At 45.2% G+C, this 23,729-nt stretch overlaps 1 protein-coding gene across 1 annotated transcript; it reads right to left on the bottom strand.

Moving 5' to 3' along the window:
* Positions 1 to 15,736: 15,736 nt before the first annotated feature.
* On the bottom strand, positions 15,737 to 22,432 carry TACSTD2 (tumor associated calcium signal transducer 2). The gene is made up of 2 exons (XM_074961653.1): positions 17,524 to 22,432; positions 15,737 to 17,232 (listed from the first exon to the last, which is right to left on the bottom strand). The coding sequence occupies exon 2, from the start codon at positions 17,203 to 17,205 to the stop codon at positions 16,276 to 16,278; it is 930 nt and encodes a 309-aa protein (XP_074817754.1). The 5' UTR covers positions 17,206 to 17,232; positions 17,524 to 22,432; the 3' UTR covers positions 15,737 to 16,275.
* Positions 22,433 to 23,729: the final 1,297 nt, after the last annotated feature.

Raw genomic sequence — 23,729 nt, 5'->3', positions numbered from 1 at the left:
CTGCAGCCGCGCTCCGTGTCTGCCTGGGCCGTGCACCCGCTTATCCCCAAGGCTGCCATCCACTGGGCCTCCTCACCCCCCCCCCCCCGGTCACTGCAACTCCAGGGCCTATGCACTCTGCCCCCAGGCCTAGCCTCTCACCCCCACACCTGGCTACTGCACCCCCAGGCTCCCCCCGGTGCCTCCTTCCTCCCCACTCCGCCTCACTGCACTCCCTTTCCCCCCCTCCCCCCAAACCCCACTCTATCCCCAAGCAAAGGGATGGTGGTTAGGAGTGATGCAGCAGACAGGGGTCTCACAGGGGAGGGGCGTGGAGGAGAGGAGGGATGCGGGCAGGGGAAGCCTCATGGGGGAGGGGAATTTTGGCAAGGGAGGGGTGGAGAGGAGGGGCTCACCAGGAAGTGGTGGACAGTGGGGACCTTGGGGAAAGGCAGAGCAGGGACAGGAAGAGGCGAAGTGCAGGCAGGGCCACCACAGGCCAGCGTCTGGTGGCAGGTCAGCAGAGGCTGCACCAGGGGAGGTTTAGCCTCTCCTGGCCTATTATACCTGCCGCCCATGCCCAACGTGCAGTTTCCTGCCACCTAGGAAGCACATTTTAACTTGCAGATACCAATTTGTTAGTCTCTAAGGTGCCACAAGTCCTCCTTTTCTTTTTGCGGATACAGACTAACATGGCTGCTACTCTGAAACCTGTCAACAACACCCAAACTTTCTCTGCCTAAGGAACTGGGGATGTGACCTGAAAGGCAGGTGCTGCACATGCCTTGCCATCTGAATGGGTGCAAGTGGAAGGTATGTGATAATGACAGGGTCGGTGCCTACTGCATGGCAGCTCATGCGGACAGGCATGAGGCCTCTGTGTGGAAACAAAGGGCTTGTCCCTGGAAAAGGTGTGAAAGCCCAGCTCTTGGTACCACTGCCTCCCTGACAGAGCTGCAGGCACTTTGCAATCACCCTGCTCGCTACATGCCATACATTTCATTTTAGGATGTTTTTTTTCTTCTGGCATCTACTGAGGCTTTTTTGATTCCCTGAGCTGCCCCCTCATCCCTGACTCTTCCCTCTTCACTACCAACCTGAAGGCCATGTTGCTGTGACAGTCCTCCCTCCCAGCAAGAACAGAAGCATGTAGTTCCTTCTTGGGGGTTGTAGTCAGCACTTCCATCATGTCTGTCTAGGCCAGGACCTTCTGTGGTGACACTAGTCAGCCTGGTTGCTAGAAAGCCAGGAAGAATGAAATGGTCTTCTCTGTGTCCAGCAGATTCAATAAAGAATTTCCTTGATAATCAATACTATCAAATTCTGTCTACTCTACCACAGGGGACCCCAGGGGATGAAATTGCAACTCATCAGGCAGGGCTTGGTTGTTGGGCTTTTTTGTTTTTTGATTGTCAGCTCCATTCCTGAAACCAACCTGGGGAATAGTTGCCGATTGACAAGTCTCTTCCTGCACCCTATGGCTGAGCATGCCCCAGTTAGTCAAGGAGCAAAGAACTGAGCCTCAAACTTGCATATCTGTGTGCAGTATCTTCTGGAACTACTTACCTGCTTTATATTTCCTAGACTTGTTCTATTTCCCTGCCTTTCTTGCTCTTCTCATCTAGCTCAGGCCTCCTCTCTGTCCCTCAACACACATAAGAGTTTTTTACTTTACATCACTGAGACTCTCAAACTTTCTCCATCTTTCCATGTCACTGACTTTCCATCTTATTTCATATCTCAACTGAAATCACGTATTTTCTCCTTTCCATATTTCTTACTCTTCCTCTGCTATTATTTGTCTCTCTGATTGTATCATTGAACTGTGTCTGGCATATGGGGCGTAGGAATGGCACAAATAAGGGCCTGATCCTTCATGTCTGGCTCACCTAAAGCTGTTCATGTAGGAGTTTGGAGCGTACTAGGAATACAAGATTGGGTCCTAAAGTCCTATTATGCTCTCTGCATTTCTAAAAATGTCCATGAATGGCATTCCTACTCATTAAGATTCCAAAGCAGACAAGCAGCAAATATAGCACAGATAATTACAGGATATCTCTATCGTATACCAACACTAAATGTCTCCTTATGTGAAAATCTGGCATATATAGTTGCACAATTGGATATGTATTAAGTGCTGGTTTTCTATAAATAGATAGCTAGATCAAATGCCATTATAGACATTTATACAGTAGTTGCTCTTGAATTTTAATGAACATACATGCATAGTAACTTTTAACTGAGGACCTCAAAGAGCTTAAAAAGGTTGGGTAAATATTATCCCTGTTTTACAGGTGGAAGGACTGAGGTTAAGGCCCAAAATCTGGCCCCAGCACGTACACTTCACCCTTGTGAAGAAGGACAGCAAGAAGGCTATGCACCAGATGACTCCCAATTAAGCCCTATTTTGATGCAATAACTGGCATATAGGCTTTATGCTAGCTCTCTGCACAGGAGTGAAATTCACCTAGCCTAGGAAGCTGGGTTGTATATCAGGAGTGCCCTGGGGCATGGAGCTGCTCCTCATCTGGTATTTCTTTAGGGATGGAATCTTTTCTGAAGTACCTATTATCCCTGTACATGGTGGAGTGGAAATTGCCAACAGATCCTCATAAAAAGCAGTTCCCATACCCTTTTCTTGTCTCAAAATCCTTTTTGCAGGTCAGTGGTGTGTGTGTGTGTGGGTGGGAGGGGGGTCTTGGAGCAAAACTTCATGACTTACAGGATATCCACTTCCCACTGCTTATGCTCTCCGAATCCTGCCCCTATGCACCAGAATCACAGGATCCATTCTAAGCAGGATAGGGCAAGTGACTTGTCCAAGGTGATCCTCAGGCAAAATTGGGACTAGACCTGATTCCAAGTCATTAGGTCAAACTACTAGAAAACCTGGTTCCCTTGTCCAATTTGCTGTTTACCCTGTTGCCAGGCAGTAGCTGAATGGGGTCCTTGCAGATCAGTTTTCTTTTTGAAGCAGAAATTGGCAATGTGGAGTCAGGTGTTTTTCCAGTATGATTTGTTTATTTACAAAATGTATACACATTCTATTTTCTTGAACAGAAGTGGTAACAGACTGCACAAAAATCCCTTTTGCAGAAACCTTAGGCAAGGCACCACTGCCCTGTCCCTAAAAAGAAGCTGTGTTGGACCTCTGTCTCTCTGGCCTCTCACAAAACAAAAGTTCTCACTTCCTGACCTAAACCCTGAGTTTTACACCTGGGAAACATAACTCAAAGCTTCTCCTCTGTGGCCACAGGCTTTCAAAGGTGAGCCTGGGGGTTTACACAAAGGAATCTCACAGCATTAAAAGCCAGACAAAAGAGAATGCTTTAATTAACCCACACAATCATCTTCATGTGGATTCAGGTGCTTGGCAAGCCATTAGCACCTTTTGGTATAAATATTAAAATCTGAAAACAGATTTGTGGGTCCCAGACCTGCAAACACTTAGGACTTGTCCATATAGATACTGGAATAACTTTCCTAAGGTGTGAATTTAAACCAATTATACCAATATCACTCCACGTGTGGACTCTTATTCCAGATGCATCCGATCAAGTGAGCTGTAGCTCACAAAAGATTATGCTCAAATAAATTTGTTAGTCTCTAAGGTGCCACAAGTACTCCTTTTCTTATTCCAGAATAAGAGCACTTTTTTTCAGTTTAATTTATGCTGCTTTGGAAGAGGTTTATTGGTTTAATTATACCAGTATAGTCATACCGGTAGAACTGGTTACATTTTCCCATGTAGACAAGCCCTTATGTACACGAGTAACTTTGTTCATGTGAGTAGTCACATTGAATTCAATGGCACTGCTCACGTGCATAAAATGACTCATATCATGTTTGAAGATTGGGGCCCCTTTGATGCACTGAGTTTCTGTTTCATCATGTCTTGTCTTTTTGAATGGAAGGAAAATTGGGTGGGAGAAAGAGGAACAGCATTACAACATTTGCACTTATTTTTCTTACCAATCCCTTCATTGTGTGCAATTTATTTTATTTTCTATCCCATCTGTAAAACATCAAATGCAATAAAAATAATTGTAAACAACCTACCTATAAACAGACCTTAAAAAACAGATAATTTTTTGCATTTCCAGCAGGAGGGATTCTCTAATGTTTTTATCAAAACTCTTCCCTTCCCCATATTTTTCACCTTCACAAGTCAAGGAGTGTAATTTATAATGTGCAATGATCTAGTTCATATAAATAACTGTAGAATTTGTTTCTGTTTTTATCATAATCAGTAAAATACTTAGCATTTATACAGAAATTTTCATTTCTCACAGGACATCACAAAAATAAATAACTAATATTAGAAGGGATGGTTTAGTGATCCAAGTATTGGATCGATCCACTCCCCCTTCCCTGGTATCAGGGTTCAAATTCTAGCAGGTTCAGTGAAGCCCTTCATCCTTCTGAAGGTGAATTTCATACCACTTAGGGTATGTCTTCACTGCACAGCTAACCCAGGTGTTTCACGCCCAGGTCTGAGCACATAGGTTAGCCTAGCCTAGGTGAGAGCATCCCCATAGCAAAGCCCTACCTGGGTTACTGTGTCATCATTGTTTCTGCACTAACTCCTGTGTGTCTGGGGGCATATCTCATAGTTATTTGTGCTGAGACACTCCAAGATTCTTTCCCAGTTAGTTGCGTCAACTGCAGAAGAACTTGCCTTTTCTTTGGAGGAAATTTGTGGGAAGGGTCTTACTGGGATCCAGGAAGTGGGTGGGCGAAGCCCACACATTGCTAAAGGATCCCCCCCCCAGCCTAAGAGGGGGGTCCGCAGGACCTAGAAAACCAAATAATTACGGGGGACAACTAATGAACAACAGGGACAGGACTGCGGTCAAAGGGTCAAACGAAGGGAACCAGATGGGGACACCGAGCAGAGAACCCCGGACAGCGCCCACTGTTCCTCAAAGGCGTCAAGGGAGTCAGTGTACGCCGCCCAGAGGAACTCTGCACGGAGGTGTGAACGGACGGAGGATTGGAAATAGGCCCCACAGTCACAGGAGACTCCATCAGCCAACCTCCTCACCCTGGTTTTATAGATGGCCACGTTAGCCAGGGCCAGGAGGAGGTTGACCAGGAGGTCCCGTGACTTAGTGGGGCCACAGACAGGGAGTGCATAGATAAGGAGGTGAGGGGAAAAGTGCAACCAAAATCTTAACAAAATATTCATGAGGAGCCGGAATAGGGGCTGCAGCCTGGCGCACTCTAGGTAGACGTGCACCAGGGTTTCCCTCACACCGCAAAAGGGGCAGATGTCCAGGATTGGGATGAACCACGCCAAGTACATGCCCATGCTCACGGCCCCATGAAGGAGCTGCCAACTGATATCCCCAGCGGGCCTCGGGACTAAGGTGGAATATAGGCCGGCCCACCGGGGCTCCTCACCCTCTAGAGGTGGCAGGAGGTCCCGCCACTTTGTGTCGGGGCGGGACGCGAGGGTGAGGACGTGAAAGGTGTGGAGCACGAGCGTGTATAGATGTTTCCTTGGCGCTGTCTGGAAACGGACTGGCTGCAGCTTGTGTAGCCAGCTCACGGTGAAGGGGCGGGGGGGTTGGTCAGGTCCACGGGGCAGGGGCCTGATGAAAAGGTCCGGAGGGCCTGGTGTGGAGGGTGGCCGGGGCACGCCCTCCCTTAGGACCCAGTCGAGGTAAACCCGAGCAGCGGGCAGCAAAGAGGCTCTCACCTCCTGAAGTACGTGCCAGGGAGTACAAGGCCTGGAGAGCCCCATGCGCTGAGCGAGCGTCAGGGGATCCAGCCAGTCTCCCCGGTCGTAGTCGAGGAGGTCTCCGACTCTGGTGACTTCTGCCAGGACCAACCTCTGGCGCACCAAGGGGGACTCCGCCACCTGCACACAGAGCTGGGGGTTGTGTAGCAGGGGCTCCGCGAGATCTTCCCCCACGGAGGCCGCCACGGACCTGGTCGCTGTGAACAGTTTCCAGGTCCGGAGGAGGTCCTCGTAGAAGACCGGCAGCCCGGAGAGGTCTTGTGGAAGACCTCTCGGATGGAGATAAAGGAGCTGCCGGTCATATCGGAGCCCCCGAAAGCAGCACAGGAAGGCGTGCGCCAGTACGCTCCACGCCAGACTACCTGCACCATAAAGGAACCTCTGCAGGGCCTGGAGGCGGAAGACATGGACCTGTGCAGACACTTCAGGCCCTGCCCTCCCTCCTCCAGGGGTAGATGGTGGGAAGGGTAGCAGAGGATTATAAATGCTTAAGTGATTTTGTCTGCATCCTCACTGCTGCAAAGTGGATGGATTCCAGCCTGAGTTAAAATGGAGCCTGGTCTGTAACCTGTGCCCACATGCCAAGTAAACTAGCCCAAGCTTAAAGCGCTTCCCTACCCAGGTCAGAGGGTTTTTCTGTGTGGCTAGTAGGTGGGGTTGGGCTAAAATTTGAGTAATAACCCAGCTTTACTGTGCAGTGAAGACTTAAGCTTCCTGTCATTTGGTCAAGCCTTTTAGAAATGGAAGTTCTGTGTATTTCATGTGGACCTTAAAGCTCCCATGGCACCTTTCGTAGGTGTAAAGATTTCCCAGCATATCCTCTCCTGACACACTTGTGCAATTTATTGTACACCAGCTGCCATCCTGGCTGTTATCCTCTAACGAAGAGATGGCCATATTTCAGGGGGGTTGTTAGGTATTTAGTTGGTTTATTATTTATTATATATGAGTTATTAATAATTAATTATTATCTGAGTCTTCTATACTGGAAAGAAGAAAGTAAAATCAAAATCCCTGGAGTTAATATAAAGATGAAGTTTGTCACAGAACTCCATCCACCCAAAATAACTAGGTTCCAAAAAGTATTCCTTGTAAAAGGTGTCATACAATTTAATACAGTACTTTTGTTTCCATCATATCTGTAGGGAGATACTTTGAGAGATCCATGACCTATGGGTAAGGCTACAATTTAGTCATGGAGGTTGCAGAAGTCACAGAATCCATGGCTTACAGTGACCTCCATGACTTCAGCCTGCAGTGGTCAGGAGCTGCAGGGTCCCCTGCCACCTGCAGGGGTAGGGAGCTGTGGGCTACCTCCGCTGCCTCTGGTGGCCCTTGGAGCTCCAAACCACTGCGGGTGGCAGGGTACCCCGCAGCTCCCGGCCGCCGCAGGCGGTGCGGGAACCCCTGAGCTCCCAGCCATTGTGGGTGGCAGGGAACCCCCAGAGCTGCCAGTGATGGGGGAACCTCACAGCTCCCAGCCACCGTGGAGGAACCCCTGAGCTCCCGGTAGCCACGGGCCCCCAGAGCTGCGGGTGGCAGGGGTACCCTGCAGCTCATGCCCCCCCAGGGGTGGCAGGGGCACTCCCAACCACCACGGCCACAGGAGAATCCCTGAGCTCCCAGCTGCTGTGGGCCCCTGCAGCTGCGGGCTGGGTGTACCCCACAGCTTCTGGCTGACACAGGAGACAGGGGCACCCCACAACTCCTGGCCCCCATTGGCAGTTGGGGACCCCCGAGCTGCAGGTGTGGGGACCCACAGATCCTCATTTTGTCACGGATAGTTTTAGTCAAAGTCACGGACAGGTCACAGCTTCTGTGAATTTTTCTTTTTTGCTCGTGACCTGTCCGAGACTTTGACTAAAACTATCCGTGACAAAATCTTAGCCTTATGTTTGAAGTGAGGTGATGGGAAAAAGTAAGTAAGATGAAGTCCAGCATCGAATGTTGCTTACAGGCAATTTAGCACAAATCATCAGACAGCTGAATATCCAGATCTGATGATCACTATATATTAAGAGCCAAATCCTCAGATGTTGTAAATCGGTGTATCTCTAATGACATGAAAATGGTGTTATGCCAATTTATACCAGCTGAGGATATGGCCTTAAATGTTTTTATTATCCAGTTTCTGATTCTTGCTTGTAGCGTATAGATCATTTTCAAAATAACGGAGTTGGTTATTAAGACTTTCTCAGTGGAAGTAGTAACCATCTTAACATCCTTATACACTAAGGTCCATAAAATGCATAATATATTTTCAAGTATTGAAAAGAAGGAGAGATGGGTAATTTCAAATCCCAGGTGTACTGGAGTCTTCATTCAAATAAGTGTTCTGTCAGAACTGATCCAATTACCTTCCAGTTGTTCTACATTGCTCCTCTGGGGGCAACTAGCTCAGCAAAAATGCAGAGATTTCTTATTTCAAGTCTTGTGGGGACAGACATTTATTTCAAATAAAATGTGTCTGAGAAATAATGGGTGCAAATGTCACCAGTTCTGTAGGGTCCCTATATAAAATGTCTGTGGGAGATTACAAATTCATTCTTGTTCAATCTTTCATTTAGATAATAGCGATATCTCTCTTCACAATTGTTTCTGTGGTACTGAAGTGTGCTAGAGTAAGACTGCATGAGTGCTAGCCCCACAGGGAGAGAGAGGACTTTCATGAAAATGAGATGTGGATCTTGTCAAGCTATTCAGTGTGTGCAACATTTTATCCAGACAAACCATGGGCTGAGGAATTCTGCTTGGGCTGGCAAATAATAATTGTAGAAATTGGGGAAGTTGAGTTTTCCTGCTCTGACAGGCATTTGTAATGACTCAAGATTAATTTTTGCATAAAAAAGAGGTAATTGCAATAGTTAAAGATTTATAAAAACCCTGAGGCTTTCTACATTATCGCAAACTAGGAGCCTTTACATTCATGCCCACAGTGACCACACAGGGGAGGAGTACCCATTTTTCATGTTCTGTGTGTATATAAATCTCCTCACTGTATTTTCCACTGAATGTATCCGATGAAGTGAGCTGTAGCTCACGAAAACTTATGCTCAAATAAATTGGTTAGTCTCTAAGGTGCCACAAGTCCTCCTTTTCTTTTTGCGAATACAGACTAACACGGCTGCTACTCTGAAACCACACAGGGGAACTACAGTGCAGCACTTTGGTGTGCTGGAGTCTGAACTGTGGGGCAGTGTAGACATGCCCTTAGCGCCAGGGAACACGGTGGGAGAAAAGGAGGCCTGGCTAGGATTCTCCTGGGCCATCTGTCCCAGAGGATGGCAGCACTCTGTAGCACAGCAGCCTGGTGTACGTTGGGGCAGCCTGCCTGACCACAATGTAGGCTCAAGGGCCATGACAGAGCTTTCTCAGGGGCCAATCCAGGACTGGGGAATGAAATTCAACGGGAACTAAAGACCATCACAAACCTCAGCGTCTTCCGCTCCAAGTGCAAGTTACCTTTCTTTGACCTTGTCAGGAAGCTGGGGCTGCAGCAGAGTCAGTCTCCAGGCAGACTAACAAGCGCAGCTGGCCTGAAGTATGCTGCCTGATTGGCGACTCCACCTGCTTGGTTGGAAGAGTCAACAAACCAGCTCCTAAGCCCGGTGGCTGCTCAAAGCAGTTGCTCATGGCGGTGATAGCTCTGTCTCACTCTAGCACTAGGTACACACTACTGCTTACCTCGGTATAAGTTATGTCGCTCAGGGGTGTGAATAAGCCACCCCCTGAGCAATGTAAATTACATCAACCTAAGCACCGGTATGGACAGTGCTATGTCAGCAAGAGAGCATCTCCTGCTGACATAGCTACCGCCACTCACCGGGGGGGCTGGAGTAATTAAGTTAACGGGAGAGCTCTGTCCTACTGGCTTAGAGTGTCTGCACTAGCAACGTTACAGCAGCTGCTGTAAGCTCTGTAGCATAGCCACAGCCTCGGTAATCCAACTCTGACCCTTAGCTCCGATTCCTGACTTAGGCTCTGACTCTTGGTACCTGTATTTGGCCTCAGACTCTGGGTTCTGACCCTTGGCTCCAATTCCTGACCTCTGACTCTGGGCTCTGACCCTGTGCTCCTTCCTGACTCCTAATCCCTAGGCATGACTCCTGTTCCTACCACTAGGCACAACTGCCCACGTCCCAGTCTCTGACAGGCTTTGCCTTCTCTGACGTAAACATATAGCAACATGTGTACATATACATTATAAAAAATAAATAAAAATCCAAAACAAGACAGCCCACTGCAGGCACTTCTCCCCTTGGGGAGAGGATGAGAGAACAAATGGGCCAGATTTTAGCCACATCACTTAATGCACTACTGGAAGGCTAAGATACTACAGTGCGATCTAAGAGCCTGAATAGAAGAGAGTGTACAGAGGAGCACAAGGGTCAGGGTAGAGCTAAGGAGAACTTTAAGTTAGTGGTTCTCAACCAGCAGTACACGTACCCCTGGGAGTATGCAGAGGTCTTCCAGGGGATACATAAACTCATCTAGATATTTGCCTACTTTTACAACAGACTACATAAAAAGCACTAGCGAAGTCAGTGCAAAACTAAAATTTCATACAGACAATGACTTGTTTATACTGATCTGTATACTGTACACTGAAATGTAAGTACAATATTTATATTCCAGTTGATTTATTTTATAATTATATGGTCAAAATGAGAAAGTCAGCAATTTTTCAGGAATAGTGTGCTGTGACACTTTTGTATTTTTATGTCTGATTTTGTAACAAGAAGTTTTTAAGTGATGTGAAACTTGGGGTATGCAAAACAAATCAGACTCCTGAAAGGGGTACCGTAGTCTGGAAATGTTGAGAGCCCTCTGTTTTAAGTCACCTTTGCAGTGACCCGAGTTTTGCCCTCTGAGCACTTTGACTGCACCCAAGAGTCTGAACCTGAGACCCCTCCCCAGAAAAGCTTACAGCCAAACCAGGCAAGTACAATAAGGGAGAGCAGTTTAAAAACAAGAAGACATGGACACATAGTCAATGAGAGAGTGATATAGCAAGGTAATGGAAAAGTGAGTTTGAAGGAAGACAGAGAATGTGGCTGGTGCACAGGAAAACAGAGACTACGCCCAGTGTAGGAGGCAGCCTAAAAGAAGGTGAAACCCAAAGATGGAAGGATGCATTAAGAAGAAAAGGATGCAAAGGTCAAGAAAGCTGTGCAGGCTGAAGTGAAAGCAGAGGCGTAAATAGTCGTGTGGTTGGGCACAACCTTGAATTTGATGCAGAAGGAAAGAGGAAGCCAGTGTAGTGAATTAGAGTAGGGGTGGCATAGTCAACTACTGAGAGGAAAATAGAGGATAAATGTTGATCCAATTATATTTGGACCGTCTCTGCCACTGAAAAGAATGCATATTCTTTTTATTCACACAGGGTCTTTATTCTGCAAGATCTGAAACTTATCAAGAGTTTATATTATCCTTAGAAAGAGTTTTGGGCAGGAACATCAGCAGTAGGCAGAAGGTCAAACAAGTTGAACATCAAGGACCACTACAGTGAAATATTCAATCTGCCATATGTGGAAAAGATAATATACAGCCTGAGAGGCAATGTGACTGGAGCAGCAGGAGAGGAATGAGAACTTAGCAAGGGCATTTGGGAAGTATGTTGAGTTTATTAAAGTCCTCTTCCTCTGGTAGCTTTACATGGCTTTACTCCAATTAGAATGACATAATTCACAGAGGTGTTCTCTGTGCTACAATTAATCTCTCTGTTCTTTTGAATAATTGGTGACATATATGGCATCACCCCCACTTGAGTACCTTAGTGCTTTTCCTGTCATGGAGCACCACACAGAGACCACTGGTTCACAATGACATATAAAGAAATAACTGACCACAACCCATATGTTTTAGTCAGTGGTTCTTTGCTAATTTATAATAGCATGGATGATACTGTATGAATGTCTTGTCTCTACCCTATCCCCTAAAAAAGACGAAAGCTCCCAAAATACCACTACAGCTGCTCAAAATATTTTGTTTTATCTGCTAGGATCTTCCATGTGATACAACTTGGTCAGCTGTATGCTTCTACTCAGCCATTGCCATGGCTAATTGTTGTTCATACTGTTTTTATTACTGATACTAACCATTCATCAGTGGAAATCAGATCACTAAGGAAATGTGGTTTGGTGCTGTCACCCCCATGCTACATATGAGGACTCAGAACACAAAGGTTAAAAACTGATTCACCAAAAATTACTCAGCAAGCCAGTTACAGGGGTAGGAAGAAAATCCCAAACTCCTAATTCTCAGCCCCAAACAATAGTGAAAACGGCCTCGCTTTTTAGAAATTCTGTTCCTAACTATACCCATGCAACCCTATTGAAAAAAACTGGGTATAATTGCATGGATAGAATTGAGAGCCGAATTTGGCCCCTAATATTTAACTGATCATTGGTCTGATTTATTCCTCTCCCTCATTCGGAAAACTGCCCCCAATTCCTTTGTAATAAGCCAAACTCTAGTAATGGAAAACGTCACTGGCATAACATGAAGCAGAGTCCAAAAAACCCTGGGACAGGTGCATTTCAGGATTTGATCCCTTTGAAGAAATGCAGCTCCTCTTGTAGTAAGGGAGTACACGTGTTCTGAGTGCTACAAAGCTTCAAGTAAGGCCCAATCCTGAGAATTTTGATATTATTAGGAGCTGGGTGAAACCTTGTTGTGCATTGAGTTAAAATTTGTGTGAACACACCCTACACTTAAGGTAGTTGTAGAGACAGTTAAAGGGCTACACCTAAAACAAGGTCTAATAGAGTCTGCCCAGAAACAAGCACTAGCTAGTGGGTGGAGGGTTGCCCTTGGTATTGGTCTGAGCAGGTGTGTGTGAGAGAAGGCAGAACAGACAAAATTGGGAGACCGAGGGACAGCCAAACAGCCAGAAGGAGCAGCTGAAAACATGGCGTCTGACCCTGGAAGAAACCTAAAGAGAGGTTTTTGGATCAGTGGTGCAGGCTGAATACGGTGTTCTTGGTGCTGTAAGCAAAAGAAGCCTCTTCCTGCTACTTGATTCCTTCTGTGTTCAGAGACAAAGGACTTTGTACATTCTTTGTAAATACACAAAACTGTATCAAAAGAAATACCTGACTGTCACCAATTTCTACTCCCAACTGGAACATCCCTAGGGCCCCAAGCATTGAGGAGCCATTCAGGTACTAAAAAAGAGCGGGATCAAGCCCTAACAGTCTCAGATTTCCACTGGCTCACTTTGGTGAAATTCTGGTGGTTGGTATAAACTGTTGGAATCCAGTTGATAAAACTGTACCAAATTCCCACAGTAAGTTAAACAATTTGATATGAATCCAATAATTTCCCCAGGATTTTAATAGTGTTGCATCTTCCTTTGTTATATTCTTGTGGAAGAAATAATCCAAGAACAGATTTTCAAGTGCTCAACATTCACAATGGGGGCCAGATTTTTCATAAAAACAGCCCTGATGCTGATGGCCAAATTTTTTTAAAAATTCAACATCCAGCCCAGCTCAGTGGGTGTAAAGGGGTTGCACTAGTTGGAATTCCACCCCTTTAAAGCCATCCAGCCTGCCAGTCGGGCTGACATTCTTAGGCATAGAGTATGTATATAGACGCAAGAAAAATAATAGCCAAACTCCAGTAAACTGGAGTTGTAATGTAAATAATGCCACTAAATTCACCCACCGTGAAATTTACCCAGCTGCTTTGGGGCCACCAAAGGTCCCTAATGCAATAGAACCACTGTGGCTTCATTGGAGTGGGCAACATGGAGTGAACCTGCAAGGAAACTCTGAAACACTTGCATGTGGCAGAGATGGAATCCACATAAAGCAGTGTGGATGTGCCTATGGAGAGTTGGCGGGGTGGCCATTGGATTCACAATCACCTGCAGTGGCCACAAATCCTCATACAAGGGATGCTTGGGGTTTGTAACCCTTATTTTTCAGCTCAGGGGCTGAAGAAGTGGCTGTTATTGCACTCCCAATTCCTGCATTACTAAGGCTGTGTGTGCATAAGAGAGAGAGTTTAATCTGCATCATACGAACAGCCCAGATATAACATTATAGTAGTAACGGATGTGGTTCAGGCAACTACTACTAGAATATAGGTCTTTTATCTCTGATTTTCTAGGTCAAATCCGTTGTCGTAGTGATTGGTTGGTGGCGTTAGCATCTAGTGGCTATGCTTTGGCCTGTATTAGAAATGGGTTTTGGTGATGGCAATCCAGTTCCTAGTGAACTGGTCTCTCTGTCATAAAAAAGAAAACACTGCTACAACTGGCACCCGTGGGGGCAATGTCAGAAAAGAAGTCAAAGATCAAACGGGCATGGAGACTGTACAACGTCATCATCCCGGAAGACGGTCCTCCTGGCTGAGACCCCTTGGTAAGGCAATGCCAGGACTGCTTTGCCACTGCCCGTGTTGCACATTTTCTGTGGAAGAAAGGAGGGCTCCAAGAGATATCAAGTATCTCCAAAGTTAAGGGATGCTCAGGTTCAGATTTTTTAGTTCAGCTCATTATACAGAGCAAGGCCAATCACAAAGTTTGGGTATGGAACGAGGCTAGTCTCAGAACTTACCTATAGTGTGGGGGAATTCTGATCTGGGGATTTGGTTCAGGCCCATCTCTCGTTATTAGTTAACATTTATACTGCAGTGGTATTTAAAGACCACAAACAGGTTGGACTCTGCTGTGCGAGGCAGTGCACAAGCATATTAATAAATGATAGTCCCAGCCCCAAAATTCTTAATATTTGAATTGTGTGTTGATGTTTCTGGCAGGATGATACAAAATCTAATGTCATATTGGTGGAAAAATGTGAAATAAATAATATGCATCTGCTTTCAAGCTTTACTGTATTACAACAATTGCAGTCAGTTGGTCTTCCTGTAATAAAGCCCAATTGATTCTTACAAATAAGTGAATAACAACAGCATTTAGCTCCTATATAGCAATTTTTATCCATATATCTCAAAGCAGTTTCAAAGTAGGGAAGGGTCAGTATCATCTCCATCACAGATGGGGAAACTGAGGAACAGAAAGGTGTAGTAACTTGTCCTATGTCACACAGCAGGTCACTGGCAAAGCTGGAAATAGAACCCAGTCCCTGATGCCCATTCGAGTATCCAATCCCATGGCCACACTAAGTCCCATCATTTTTTCCTGGGCATTGGAGTTTTCATGTGTCTTTAGTAAACAATTATCCATAGGAGCCACACAACAATGGATGGTTATTTGGTTTGCAAAACAGTGAAATTGAGGGCAGATTATGTGAATCAGATGGCTGACCCTGTTGGAATGCCTGCTTGAAGTGATCATGTTTTGAAAGAAATCTAATTAGTCTGATAGAACTTTAGATGTCCATCAGCAGCCCGGAGAATGCACCAATTCTGCCAGTATTCCAACATTTAAGAACTACCATTATTCCCTCCCCACCCCCATTTTTTTCCCTTCTTTCCCTTTGTCCTTTAAGGTGATGATGCTACATAGCAAAAGATTTTGTATAGTGGTAGGTGACTAGTGTCCAATTCTGATGTCTTGGCCAAGTTCCGGGTTGGGTAATTACATTCTGCTTACCTCAATTTCCCCTACAGCTTGAATGAGGTAAAGGTCTCGTCACAACTTGTCCTAAAACATTGTGTGGTATTGCTGTGGGCTGTTAAACAGTGAAGAATACCTTTTTCTATTGGAACTGCAAGGGACGTTTGGATAGAGAGAAACCAATGACCAGAGTTGGAATTTGGCCAGGAAAGCAAGGTTAGCTCTCCCACTCTTAGAAAAAGTGCCAATGAATCTGTAATGACTACAAGTGGTCAGACCCTCATTGGAAAGCATGTGCAGGATTAGAGCACAAGGTTGTCTGATCAACTTTGAATTTCAGAATATTTGCACCTGGAAAGTTATGTTTTATATTCCTTCGACAAATGAGTCAGCACAGAAGGCTGTGATACCGTAAGTCTGGAAGGTTTCAGAGTAGCAGCTGTGTTAGTCTGGAAGAGATCACAAATTTTTTGTTTTGTTTTGGGTGGAATTTATTAAGTTTAAAGTTGGTGAAAACAAAAAAGTTCCAGCAACTTCATCAAAGATAGTAACTTTAAAAATGTCATTGAAAACAGAAAGCCAACCCTAATTATACAAGTGAGTCAGACAGCACATATTCAAGCTTCAGCACCTGACTGTGCAAAAAAAAGTCCTCATAAAATGTTTAAACAAGTTTAACAGGCTCTTTAGTAATACAAATGTAGGTATTATAAATTACGCTAAATAGCTAGGTTAGGAAGTACAAATAACTTTCTTGTCCCCTTAAAAATACAACTGTACAATTGGAAAACTTTGGGCTAAGATGCTCATCTTTTCTTTTCAGGTGATTTTAATAATCAACTCTCAAATTAATTTATACTAGTTAATACCACTTTACTAATCTAAGCTCATTTAGGATTTTAGAAAACCGTTGTTTTAAAACTAGAAATAAAAAATACCCCAGCATCCCCACACAAACATTGAATAATCTTGCCATTTCTGCTTCCTTCTCATCAAAGTCTTAATTTCTGTCTTCAGATTAAGGCAGCTATGAGTTCTGTCCTCGTCTCATTTCACCCATCTCCTTGATCTCGACCTTCTCATACTTCCCGGTCCGCCTCCTGGTAATAACCAGTACAGTAATCCCAGCAATAATAGTCAATATCACTACTGCCAACACAGCAATAACGCCAGCAGTCAGACGTTTCATAGAAAACTCCGGTGGCTTTTCATCCACATAGTAAATTAAAATTCCTTCCACATCCAAAGGCTCTCCGTTAACGGAGAGGTTGAACGCATTACTACGGTGAAATATGGAGTCAAGTTTAACATCTTTTTCAAAGTAATAAGCCACATCAGCTATATCGACATCTCCGTTGGATTTCTGGGAAGCATTTTGCTTCAGGTCAATATGGATGAATGGGTATTCATACTCAATGGCAGTGATGTACTTTGGATGCAGCTTGTATCTGTTCTGAATGATTTGTCTCAGACCATTTGCCACTTCAGAAGCATGGAAAGCTTTAGACCTCTCCTTGTGTTTCAGTTTGATGAAGATCCAGTTAGTTCTGACTAGTTCACTGCATTTTAGGTTTTTGTCACCCTTATCAGTTCTTCTCACCCCAGCAGAGTTCACGCACCAGCAGGTGTCGGTCTGATTGCATTGCCTGGCTTTGAAGATACCACTGTTCTCACAGTCTGGATTGTAAACTCCATCATTGTCTAAAAAGCCATGCTCAGGTTTAGAGAAGCGCCTGCCCTTTGCGGAGCTCATTTCTGCCTTCATCAGTAGGCATTTTGAAGTCAACACTGAACAATTCACTCTTTGACTTGAACCCACCAACGTGCAGAAGCAGTTCCCAGATGTGTCTTCAGTGCATAGAGCCCGTCTGTTGGTTGCACAGATACAGTTCTTCTGGGTAGATGATGATGCAGCTGCCAAGATCAAAACCAGCACAACTCCAAATCTAGATTCCATGTTCAAGGGAGAAAGAGAGGAAGAAGCCTGTGGGAAGAAATGGCAAGGGCTGTCTGAAAACTAAGCCCACTGACAGCCAGTCTCCTCGTTTTTGTGTATTGGTGAGCCGCTCCCTATTACTCAACCCAAATCAGACCTGCTGGACAGGTTCTGCTCACAAACAACTGGTCTCTGGCAATACAGAAAACCCACAGAGAAGTCAGCGAGCTGCACCTTCTTCAATTATACCTTCAGGGAGTGGCAATAACTCCCCACCATTCCACCCTGCCTCCCTCCCTCCTGCTGAGCAAGGAAACACGACAGGCAAACAACACACACCCCAATATAAAACGTGGCTTCTCCAAACACAGAAATGCCATTGGGCCTGCCCTGTGGGTCAGAAAACACAAACACAGTTTTTTAAGATAATGTGAGCGTGCCCGAGCCCCTTCTTTCTGTCCGTTTCCATCTCCTGAATGTATAAAATCAGTTAGGGCCATGTGCAGATGGGAACTGGATCAAGGAAACACACAAAAGGGAGGACAGCAACCCACGCTGGTGTTTGTGGAAGCCTCACTGCCCTGATATTATGGGGGAGAAATACCGTAATTAGAGATGGGATGAGGGATGTCACAATTCAGGGCAACAGCACATGTATTTCCCTTCTATGGTCCAGCAAAGGCATCAACTCATAGGTTTCTGGATCCCCAGCCGTTGCTTCTCCTGGGCTGAGACACGCATCTCTCCCACTCCTGACTGAGGTATTTTCAGGCTATTCAGCTCCCTGCCTATAGTCCAGCAAAGTCAGACAGCCTAAGCAGGCCTGCTTTACTTTTCTCCTCAGAAACAGTAAACAGTGTAATTGCCACAGTTAAGTTAACAGACAGCTCTTCCTACGCAAGCATATTTACTCTTAAGGAAAAAGCATGATAGAGAAAACATTAAAAAGAATAAAAGAACCTACCTGCATTCTAAGCTTACCAGAGATCACCCCCTGACTCCAAGGACTCTGGCAGGTGAACAGTCCTTCAAACCACACCAAGGAGTTTTCTTGTGGTTACAAGTTCATAACCCCTACAGCTCAGAACAAGAACACAGAACAGACAAGTCTTTCCAGCCCTTCTCAGGAAGGACTGGCAGCACGCCTTAGACCAAAGGTCTTGCCCATTTGCTGGATCAGAATGAAGGCCTTGAGTCAGTTTTAACTCAGCTATTTACTCAAAACTCCTTTCTTTGTTGGTCCCTGCAGAATCCAGTGTGAACTAGTGTATGCAAGCCTCCCTCCAGGTGGTGGTAGCTCTCTGGAGATGTTACAACCTGAATGAATTTGCTTACCCACCCCACTCTTCTTAGTTTTTGGAGGGCTGTGATCTCCCTCCCCCATGGATTTACATACAATCCTTGGCCCACAATGATGCATAAACTTAATTCAATATGGTTTGTCCAGGATATTGCACGAAATTGCCTTAGCTGTCACATCTCCCCCTAAAGAAGTGGGTATAACTAAGGTGCCCGCCAGCAGCCTAGGGGAGTGCACTGTCTTAATTCCTGGACAGGCTGAGTCTGCAAATGGCATTTTTGCCCTTACCTTTTATAATTTCATATAGTAAATATTTTGCAAGCAAGCCAGCATACGTCCTTCAAAATTCCATAGTGTCACTTGTCCACCAGTCTGTATAATTTCCCTCTTTAGAGCCTCTGGGGCTGAGCTCTCACATGGCCCTTCTCACCCCTCAACCTGTGGGTGTAAGTTTGAGATGGGGCTCTCTCACTCTCATCTGGTTTCTGGGGAGTGTGTGGGGTGTCTCTTTGTCTCCCAAAGGATTTGCTGCCCCAACTATGGGTTGAGGTTCCCCACCCTGACAAACAAGGAAGAGCCTGACAGAGGCAGCACCACATTCCGTCCAGGCTGAATACACCACGGCAACAGGAACCGTGGACCGCTCAACAGCTAGAGCAGAAGCTGCAGCTGGAGAAGAAACACAGCCGCTAGAAGACTGGGATCAAGAGATAGCAGACCAGGAGCACCAGTGCTAGTATAAGAGAGAAGAGAAAAAGAACCATTTTGCACTAGTTTAAGATGAAGGAGGCTGCAGCTGCAAGGTAGGCAAGGGGCCAGAGGACGCTGCCTGCCTGACAAAACACATCTGATCCCTCAAGAACACGCACGGGAAGGGTGAGCTAGTGAGACATTGCATGTCGGAAGGTGTCATTGTTTTGTATGAGAGGTACTCTCCTGTGCTTTATCTGTTAAGTAAAGAGCATAAAGTCGAGTAACTGAACAAAGTGTGTGCGTTGACCGTTTACAACTGCTGGGTGCCCCTGAGGGAGTTAAACTGTAAACCAGAAGCTTCACACCTTTTTGGTGGAGGTCTGAGAGACCTCCTACTGAAGAGTTAGCGCTGGACCTAGGAGGGCTAGGCAGTTGCATGGCAGGTTAAAGCACTCAGAGGGGGTGCCGGTTAGAAGGTCTACGGCCTGAGCGCGTGACTGGGACCACAAGATTGGGGCAGCGGCAGGACGCCGTTGAGGTTCCAGGAGCTTAATGCACCCCAGGGCATTCAGAGCACAGAAGCTTGGATTCCCCTCAGAGCAGTCCTGATCGGCAGCTAGGAAGGGGTGCTCATTAGGATCTGTGTCGGGGCGATGATACCGCAGGCAGGAGAAGCGGATGGGTGGACCAGCCCTCAGTCTCCTTGGCATGGCAAATACCATTTGGATAATACTGCTCCTAGGAACATCAGCTCCCATGCTTCCACTGTCTTTGGTGAGGGGGTAGTAGCCCCAGGCATGAACAATGGAGTGAGGAGCAGTATGGCTCCAAAAGGAGCTGTGCTGCCAAGGACAGGGCTAGGCTGGCAGAACCACAGAGAGATAGCTCTGACTAATGCTTCCTTTTCTCTTGGATCCCTGGACTCCACTGTCTCCTCCATGATCACACAATCTGCTCCTCCTCTGAAGGGAGCACAAAGCAGTAAGGCGGCCATAGTTTCCCAATCCTCTGTCTTGCAGCTCCCGTGCAGTTGTATTGTCTGGTTTCTTATTGCTTGGGGATTTCAGTTTTGTTTTGCTATACCAAAAGTTCCTTTTACTCTGCTCCAATAAAATCCCAGAGCAGCTGCAATGTCAAATCGATGCTGGGTTGACAGTTTCTTCAGTTGCAGATTATACTTTCATTTCTAAAACAGCTGGGGCATTCCTTCCTTCTAGCAAGGATGGTTTCTGCCCCTCCTACTTCCCTTTGATGTACTATTTAGCCCAAACCAATAAAACATACAAAAACTTTCACACTTGTTCTGTTACCTTATAGAGTGGTTGATATTGTCATGGCAGTTTCTGGAGATACTCAAATTTCTGATGGTGGGGTAATTGCTCTGTGGGCAATGTTCCAAATTCCTTAACAGTCCACCCTACACGAGTCACTGTTTTCACATCTTCCTACTGCTGCCAGTAGAGGTCAGACGTTCGACTTGCTCATTGCCCGCAGAGTTGGTTAAGCACAAACGCCTGAAACTGAGATACGCTGAGCAGCTTGTGCAAGATGTTGAGCACCCTCAGGCACTCTGTAACTCACAGGAATGGGTCCTGGAAAAAACCCATATTCAAACTCTACCTCCACAGGGGTTTTCCCAGAGCCTGCCCTTTATTTTAATTTAAGGCATTGTAAATAGTGGATGAATTATTAGGAAGCTACAGTGGTTGCCAATTCATATTTACAACTAAATATGGGCCTAAACCAAACCAGCAGATCCAAATACCCTTAAACTTTAAGGAAGCTCAGACCTGGAGCTGAAATTGGTGGCTTAGCTCCCTCTCTATCTGGAATTGAATAAGAACAATTGTTATAAAATACAGTGTAGGGAATAATCCTTCATTGCCAGGAAGATGAAGTAGGTAAATTTCTAGATTTACTCCTGTTTCCTGTACTGGCTCATTTTGTGACCTTGAGCAAGTCACTGCACTGCTCTGTGTCTCAGTTTTTCCCTCTGTAAAATGAAAATAGTATCTACACGCCTTTGGAAAGAACTTTGAGACCTACATGTGAAATTGCTAAGTAGTAGTATTTCCAACTCTAATTTCATATTTTTTTTATAATATATGTGGTGTGGTTTGTTTCAGTTCTTCTCTCCTGGTATTCAGTCTCTTGCTAAGCCATGTTGCTTCTTCCTCTTTAGTATCACTGATATCTACCTTCTTTTCACTCCCCTCCCACATTACTAAAGCTGTTGCCCATGGTTTGGTCATGTGTCTGTGATTACTGTAACCTCCTTCACAGCCTTCCATTCTTCAATCCATTGAAAATACTGCAAATGAAATCATCCTCCTCTCCAGCCACTCCAAACTTATCACCCATCTCCTCAAATCCATCCCTTAGCTAGCTTCCTGTCTCTTACTACAGCACCTTCACTCTCCCTGCCTGCATCTCTGCTCTCATTTCCTCAAACACCTCTACTTGCACTCCACACTCCTCCCCAACTGCTCACCTTTGACTCTTTTACCCTGTCACCTTGGAAGAGTCTCCCAGTCAAGTCAGTGCACCACCTCCAAGACCAGTTCTTTTAGGTGCATTTCCTTCTTTAGCCTCACCAACCCTCTCTCCTCACCCTTCCTTTCTTAGCCATGTCTTGTCTTCCACTTCTCTTGTCTCTTTTATGTTATAAACTCCGTTTTTTTTGTTTTCATTCTGGAGTTTTTTAACTCAGAGATCTCCTCAACTGGTGTAAACTGTCAGCCCTTGACTTCAATGGAGCTATAATGTACATGAGTTGAGGATCTGCTCACAAGTGTAAAAATATAATTAGGAAAGTCAAAAAAGAATTTGAAGAACAGCTAGCCAAAGATTCAAAAAGTAATAGAATTTTTTTTTTTTTAAGTATATCAGAAGCAGGAAGCCTGCTAAACAACCAGTGGAGACACTGGACGATTGAGATGCTAAAGGAGCTCTCGAGGACGATAAGGCCATTGCGGAGAAACTAAATGAATTATTTGCATCAGTCTTCACGGCTGAGGATGTGAGGGAGATTCCCAAACCTGAGCCGTTCTTTTTAGGTGACAAATCTGAGGAACTGTCCTACATTGAGGTGTCATTAGAGGAGGTTTTAGAACAAATTGATAAACTAAACAGTCATAAGTCACCAGGACCAGATGGTATTTACCAAAGAGTTCCAAAGGAACTCTCATGTGAAACTGCAGAAATACTAACTAGTCTGCAACCTATCATTTAAATCAGCTTCTGTACCAAATGACTGGAGGATAACTAATATGACACCAACTTTTAAAAAGGGCTCCAGGGGTGATCCTGGCAATTACAGGCCAGTACGCCCGACTTCAGTACCAGGCAAACTGGCTGAAACTATAATAAAGAACAAATATGTCAGACACATAGATGAATGTAATTTGTTGGGGGTAGTCAACATGGTTTTTGTAAAGGGAAATCATGCCTCAACAATCTACTAGAATTCTCTGAGGGGATCAAAAAGCATGTGGACAAGGAGTAATCCAGTGGATATAGTGTACTTAGATTTTCAGAAAGCCTTTGACAAGGTCCCTCATCAAAGGATCTTAAGCAAAGTAAGCTGTCATGGGATAAGAGGAAAGGTCCTCCCATGGACTAGTAACTGGTTAAAAGATAGGAAACAAAGGGTAGGAATAAATGGTGAGTTTTCAGAATGGAGGGGGGTAAATAGTGGTATCCCACACAGGTCTGTACTGGGACCGGTCCTATTTAACATATTCATAAATGATCTGGAAAAGGGGGTGTCATAAATATAAAGGGAAGGGTAAACCCCTTTAAAATCCCTCCTGGCCAGAGGAAAACTCCTCTCACCTGTAAAGGGTTAACAAGCTAAAGGTAACCTCGCTGACACCTGACCAAAATGACCAATGAGGAGACAAGATACTTTCAAAAGCTGGGAGGAGGGAGAGAAACAAAGGGTCTGTGTGTCTGTCTTTATGCTGCCTTTGCCGGGGATAGGCCAGGAATGGAGTCTTAGAACTTTTAGTAAGTAATCTAGCTAGGTACATGTTAGATTATGATTTCTTTAAATGGCTGAGAAAAGAATTGTGCTGAATAGAATAACTATTTCTGTCTGTGTATCTTTTTTGTAACTTAAGGTTTTGCCTAGAGGGATTCTCTATGTTTTGAATCTAATTACCCTGTAAGGTATCTACCATCCTGATTTTACAGAGGGGATTTCTTTACTTCTATTTACTTCTATTTCTATTAAAAGTCTTCTTGTAAGAAAACTGAATGCTTTTTCACTGTTCTCAGATCCAAGGGTTTGGGTCTGTGGTCACCTATGCAAATTGGTGAGGCTTTTTATCCAACATTTCCCAGGAAAAGGGGGGTGCAAGTGTTGGGAGGATTGTTCATTGTTCTTAAGATCCAAGGGTCTGGGTCTGTAGTCACCTTGGCAAATTGGTGAGGCTTTTTACCAAACCTTGTCCAGGAAGTGGGGTGCAAGGTTTTGGGAAGTATTTGGGGGGAAAGACATTTCCAAACAGCTCTTCCCCAGTAACCAGTATTTGTTTGGTGATGGTAGCGG

The sequence above is a fragment of the Natator depressus genome, chromosome 8 (assembly GCF_965152275.1).
Source record: "Natator depressus isolate rNatDep1 chromosome 8, rNatDep2.hap1, whole genome shotgun sequence".
Taxonomy (NCBI): Eukaryota; Metazoa; Chordata; order Testudines; family Cheloniidae; genus Natator; species Natator depressus.
The sequence above is the reverse complement of the archived record's forward strand: the minus strand, read 5'-3'. Positions and strand labels throughout refer to the sequence as shown.

What these genes read in the sequence shown, in the direction of transcription:
- TACSTD2 (XM_074961653.1), bottom strand. Translation starts at nt 17,205, where the DNA reads ATGGAATCTAGATTTGGAGTTGTGCTGGTTTTGATCTTGGCAGCTGCA.